The 6,709-nt window shown below is 34.4% G+C and overlaps 1 protein-coding gene across 2 annotated transcripts in view; it reads right to left on the reverse strand.

Moving 5' to 3' along the window:
• Nucleotides 1-6,709, reverse strand: part of LOC106458907 (MOB kinase activator 2-like) — a 123,990-nt gene that overhangs the window by 50,382 nt on the left and 66,899 nt on the right. The window contains exon 1 of one of the 2 annotated variants that reach the window (XM_022385285.1): nucleotides 2,648-3,018. The exons of the other annotated variant lie outside the window; for it this stretch is intronic. Coding sequence (XP_022240993.1) covers nucleotides 2,648-2,691 — 44 coding nt within the window. The 5' untranslated portion in view covers nucleotides 2,692-3,018. Of the gene's footprint in view, nucleotides 1-2,647; nucleotides 3,019-6,709 lie in introns of those variants that run through there. 2 annotated transcript variants of the gene reach the window in all.

Raw genomic sequence — 6,709 nt, forward strand, 5'->3', positions numbered from 1 at the left:
TTTAATATAACAGCAAATGTACACCGTTTCGACAAGGTTTTGTCATCATCAGATGACAAAAGTTTGTCGAAACGTTGTACATTTGCTGTTATATTAAAGTTTTTCTTCATTACCCATTCAAGCCGTCTCCAGCAATTATTATTCTCAAAGTGGGTTCCTTGTCATCGAATTTGGTGCTACAAATGTTCAGATGTTTCAGTCCATCTACTCATATGTGGGAAAGGTGCTGAAGAAATTATAGACTGTTGTATGTGCTAAGATGAAGTTTCAGACTAGCTGCTCTTTTCAACTTACTAACGTGTTGCGCAACTACACAAGTGAAACTAAATTCATCACCCAAGAAGTTAACGGGGGATTAAGGGTTTGCAGGGCAGCACATCCATTGTGTGTCACCCAGATTCATTTCAGAAATCGGCTATTCCTATAAGCTGCAGCTGTGAATTGAAGCTGTTGGCAATGATGGCGCTTTGATTATAAGTTTGTTTGAAGTTAAGCACAAAGCCACACAATGGGCTATCTATGCTCTGCCCACCACGGGTATCGAAACCCGGTTTCTAGCGTTGTAAGTCCGCAGACATAAGAACTGAAGAATAATGGAAAACAGTTATAAGAAGGGATGAATTCTGATAGTTTTTTTGTTCTTGTTGTTTTCAGAGGACTGGGTTTGTGTTTAATGACAGCACGGACAACACTTTTATTATGACTGTGTTGCCCTAGTGAAAAGCAGTGGGGGTAGTGATTCAGAGGACTGGGTTTGTGTTTAATGACAGCACGGACAACACTTTTATTATGACTGTGTTGCCCTAGTGAAAAGCAGTGGGGGTAGTGAAAATATAAGTAATTCTGTTCTCAATTGGCTTACTAGTAATAGTCACAGAAAACATGAATGCCACCATCAGGAGGTTTTCACTATCCGGTATCTTTCCTTGAATATTATGTTTTGACGACGTTTTGGGACATCTGTGTGTTCTTACTATGAGTCGATGACGTTCTTTGTTTGTCCGTGGCAGGTATTTAGGTTTATGTAAAAATCAGGGGTGCTAATTAAGTTTAAGATTTCTTTTCACCCCGCTCATGACATAGCAGATGTAATAGGAAGTCTTCATGAGAATTAAAAAATAAAATTAAAATTTTGTTGTTAATTTAACCCAGACAATCGCCGTAAACAAGGCACGAAAGGTCCAAACAGCCGCGCCCGAACACAAGACGAGATTTGGTTTCACGTGATGATACTTTTTCTTATGATACCCCCTTCTTACAGAGCATTCGAATACGAATTGAGTGCTTAAAATGATTTATAAATTTGTGATACTGAGATTTTTTTCGTCACAAAATGTCAACAAATATGGCTGAAAAAACAACGAAACATTATAATAATAGTAAAAAAACCAACAACGGTTTTCTAGCTGGAAATACCAAAAATACTTATAAATAACGTGCCAGATATATGTTTGCCTGCCAAACGGCCAAAGACAGCTGATGATTTCTGGTATTGAACGAAAGACCTTCTGAGCATAATATGCGACAGGCAAAGACATGTGTGAATTATATTTTACATATCTTTAATTATGAATCCCTATTGAAATAATTTTGAGGAATGCGACAAAAACAAAAATATCACGTGTGTTAAGCCTTATCGTTTCGTCAGTTTGGACGTTTTATACCACTGCATTGCACCCTATAAATCCATAGTGTTATTTAACAAGAAATTGTTTAAATTACAAGCAATCTGCTTCTTCCAACTACATAAATTTAAATGTATTAAAACATTATTTTACAAATACATTTAGAAGTCTTCTAAAATCAATAAAAGCTAACATTTTAAAAATAACCCATACATCATATATACAGTTTGAATTAATTATCTTACATTAAAATAATATTTTCTATCACAAACAAAACATACTGGAATTACAGTTATGTAGATCATGATGTTATTACAATTAACATACTGTTATAACACAGGGGACAAACTTATAATAGTAACACATTAACTGTAATCTCACTAACAACTTATCATTATACAATGCTTTAGCTTTTTCAAGAGCGTAGGAAGAAATCTATAACGGGGAGGGGGGCTACTTTTGAAAGAATAAAGGAAATGAATAGCGAAGCCATACCTTAGGGGTCGGGGAATATCTCTTCGAAAAATGTAATTTTCATTGAGGCTTTTAAACACCTTTTAAGTATGTTTTATAAATATATGGGTGCAATTTTCAGAATGCGATCGAAACCGTTACGTCACCTTTCTTACCCGAATAATTCTTGAGTTCACACCATTAACTAGAAATCAGGTTTGTTATTCGGTACACAAGCTTTGCTTTCTTACAAAAATGCGTTTTTAAATCTGTTCCTATTCATATAAGCTGAACGATTAGATGCATTATAATAGGTGTAAGAAACGCCCCGTTGGAGGTGTAATAATATTGAAACATTGTTTACAATACATTTTCTAATTCTGGAATTAACTCAGCATAAAGCCTGGAAGAAATTTTAACAAAACTCCAATTCATCAAACCGATAAAAAGGTATGTTTACTGTTAGATCTAGCTGATAAACGGCGCTCGTTTCACTTCATGCACTATTTTTATATTTACTTATTAGGCGCTGATTAATTATACTAATTTATATAAGGCTTACAACTTACCATACAAAATTGAGGACGAACATTCCGTTGAAGAAGTGCTTCATGAAGACTTTACACAAACATTCGAAAAGCTTGCTGTTTTGAAAGTAACAAACTTTATAATGATGAAGAATCTTCGGATATAATTACATAGGCAAGTTACATCCAATCTATGTTATCAAAGTATTTTCATTAAGTAAAGGTCGCCTTGCTCGACTAACTTGAGAAAGAACAGTACGATTTAGAACCGGTGTTGAAAATGCCCTTTAACCTGTGTCAAATGTTACAACCACAACCCCTTAACGAGATGATTAATTTACTGTCTTATAACTCTTGTCTTACTACGAAGTCTCCTGTAGCCTCTTGCGTCATCCAGACCCCAAAACAACGAGATCGTACGACGCAATGTAGTTGAACAATGTGCGATCTGATAATATGACTGAGCAGCCTAAACTAGCGTGTGCACTGGACGAGTCCATTTGCCAATACCATGAGGGGTGTTAAATATGAATGAAACTATTACAGTGAATGTGAACTTACAACGTGTATAAAGTTATGTTTTCCACAATTCAACTTCTACTGTGATCACTTTCCAGTAGCTTAGTATTAAATGATACTTTCAGAATTCGCTTCTATTCCATGGTAAAACAGGTCATTTAGAGAGGTTCCCCTGTTGCTAAACACACATATAATACAGTGTAATAATGGCTGGAGACGGCTTGAATGGGCAATGAAGAAAAACTTTAACATAAGTTTAACATAACAGCAAATGTACAACGTTTCGACAAGGTTTTGTCATCATCAGGTAATTTTAGTATCATATGCAGACTCAATAAAGGTAGATTAACTGAAAAACATCTTCACTGTCAAGTGCAAAAAGGCAGATTACTGAAAACACCTTTACTGTTAGGTGTAAAGGAGGTTTAGCTGAAAACGCCTTTACTATAAAGTACAGAAATAAGGTAGATTAATTGAAAACACCTTCAATGTCAAGTGCAGAAAAACTGAAAACATATTTACCGTCAAATGGGGAAAGGCAGATTAATCCTTTTACAAAATTTGGGTGAATATTTTGCGAATATCCAGATTCACTTCAACACCTATTTCCAACAAAGCTATCATAAAAAGTGAAATTTTTAATATCTTTCGGGAATCACGACTATCCAAGCTGCAATATCATGACGGTACATGCCGTGTACGCACAGTCAAACTACACTCAACTGTGTAGTATGATATGCACTTAAAAGTTGATAGTTAATGGACTTTCCAAATGTGATATTTCTAAACCATGCCAGACACTACGGCGCTTAATGTGTTTTTGTATTCTCCTTCCTTCGGCGACTTCTAGTATAAAATTACTTATAAACATCTTTTGAATATGCTGTACCGTACACATAATAAAATAAAATAAGAATTTTAAATTAAAAACAAAATAAACTACTTGTATTAACGTCACTAAGAATAATACTTCCTCAGAAAATTATCAATTTCTTACATGTATCATCCACAAACACAGATTAGTTGCCAGTCAGAAGATATAAAATATTTACCAAACATTTTTAAATATCCAAATATATTGTGATGACAAAATTTAATAACAAAAACTTTAATAACTACTACGGAAAGAGGGCTATACTTTGTGTGAATCCAGTCCTCTTTCCCGTGTTAAATGTATTAGTTATTAACACGTCCCTCAGGAGCCAGGAGGTGTCTTTTTCACTACAATGTGTTGAATATCAAAAGCAAGTTCAATCCGGAAACTCCCAAAGAGGGTGGTTTTGGACGCATCTTTTAGCAGACAGAAAAACTTTGAAAGCAGCTACAGGGATAAAACTGCACTCGGCATGCTGCACAATATCTGCCAAGGTGGTTCTAAACGGTTCCTGAATACCTCTGTATGTCATATGGAGACTTCCATGCTTCTTGTGCTTGGCCGTTAAGCTCGTGACGCGCTGACAGACTTAGTCGCCTTACCACTTTAAATCACTTTTCTCAGCCCCGACGCTAAAAGAGTGCGGGAAAAGCCTTCTTCTTAGCCAATAAACATGTCCAAAAATTTCAGTTCAAATTAAGAGTATTAAAAATTATCAGTATAGTCCATTGTAGTTCAGATTTTCTTTAATTACGTATTTCACAGTTTTTAAACAAAAATATCATTACTTGACTTTTGATCCCCAAACATCTATTAACTTCGAAATTAAAGAGTCATCTCTCCTAATTGGGTCCTCTTATAATCAAGCCGATGTTTTGCCTCATCCACATCAAATTGCAAGCACACATACAGAAACTCGGAAAATGGTTTGAAAGAAATATGTATTATGTATAGAATAAGCTTATCCAGCAGGTTGATTATATCAGAAGCTACTAAATTGTGGAATATGATTGGGACCAGCAAATAAATGAACTTTTTTTTATTGAAACATCATCTCTATATCTAAAACTCCGTTTTATGATTGCTTCGTGTTTCTATATAATAAACTATTTAGATACAGTAGCTCCTCTCTTTTAAAACAATAACGATGTTACTCTTTTGGAACTACTATCTTTGTATTGTGCAGCACTGGGGCCCAGAGTTAGTCTCTAATAATAAAAATTACAAGAATACGACCAAACTTGTACTCCAATGTACTTCTCTGTTACAGAGTGTGTTATTTTATATTCCACTTGCTCACATGAATAGAAACAATAACTATTTATAACACGTATAAATTTCGTATTGTATATCCAATGGTTATCTCTCAGATTTCTGAGGAAATCCTTATGTGTAAATTTATTGCTGTTTTCAAAATGTTTAATTCAAACTGCTCACGTCGCAAGTATGATTGTCTCCAACAAAATTCAGTAATATTACGTTTAGTATGTCATACTAAACGATAAAACACACCTTACGTACGTATCTCTACGATGAAAAGTTTGTACACGTTTACGCTTGTAAAAATTAAAAGATATCCTTTAGCTTTTGCAAATAACAAAAATAACCTGTTTTATTGAATATTAACAAGTTTGCGTAGTAAGTTTTGTTGGCCAGTTCTCTAGTTGGACAAGTAAATCAGGCCATATCAATGTACGTAAATATTGCAAGAGTTACTTTTCTTTTCAACTGTAGTTTTTATAGTTAAAATAAACTAAAGTTTTAATATGTTGGATACATTGGTACAAGATCTTTAAGGTTTAGTCTAATCCCTCATTAAGCTGGAAGTTATTGTTTGCTTATTTCGAATATTTGCTTGCCGTCCCTAACTTTGAACTGATAGACTAGAAAGACGATAGCTAGTCAACATCACCCACCGCTAAATATTGGGATTTAAACGTCAATTATTGTAGCACACTCACGTCCCTAAAGCACATAGTGTGATTTTGCAGCAATGGGACCCGAACCATGGCTCCTCGGATTCATAGCCCGGCACACCAACCACCATACTTCGCCCGGCCCAGAGATTTACTTGACAGCAAATAAAATCTATCAATAAATGAGACGTGTAAAAAATAAAAGAAAAACATATAGATGTGAAATAGTGAATATACTTTATGATTTTTTAAAAAGTTGTACCATTTATGCACCCTAAACTATAATTGTATGGATATGCAGCTTTTGCTCCAAAAATTCAAGGAATTCGAGTTGGTAAAAACTGTGCACAGAATTTAAACCACAGGTTTTTACCTGTTTAACCCACTTCTCATTATACACTCAGAAGTGAATATTTAGTGTACTGTTTCACAGTCATTGACCTGGTATTAACAAAAACAGCTGCGTTAGTTTACACGTATACTAAAACAAGTATAATGTCAACAGCTGCGTTAGTTTACACGTATACTAAAACAAGTATAATGTCAACAGCTATTTAGCTTCACACAGAATAATACTGAAATAATGTCACGTGCTTTAAAATCAATCAAGGATAGGTAATATCTTCTGTTTTGGGTTCTTGTTCTACATATATGTGCATAAAAAAGAAAGAAATAGGTTAGCGAGACAATTTTATTGGCTGTGGAAGTTAATAAGTAACAAGCAAAGCAAACACTTTTTAATATAAATGACAGCTTTTTTTTTAATATCTTGCCGAACAGATTATCTATACCATG

This window comes from Limulus polyphemus, unplaced genomic scaffold (genome assembly GCF_000517525.1).
Source record: "Limulus polyphemus unplaced genomic scaffold, Limulus_polyphemus-2.1.2 Scaffold532, whole genome shotgun sequence".
Lineage (NCBI taxonomy): Eukaryota > Metazoa > Arthropoda > Merostomata > Xiphosura > Limulidae > Limulus > Limulus polyphemus.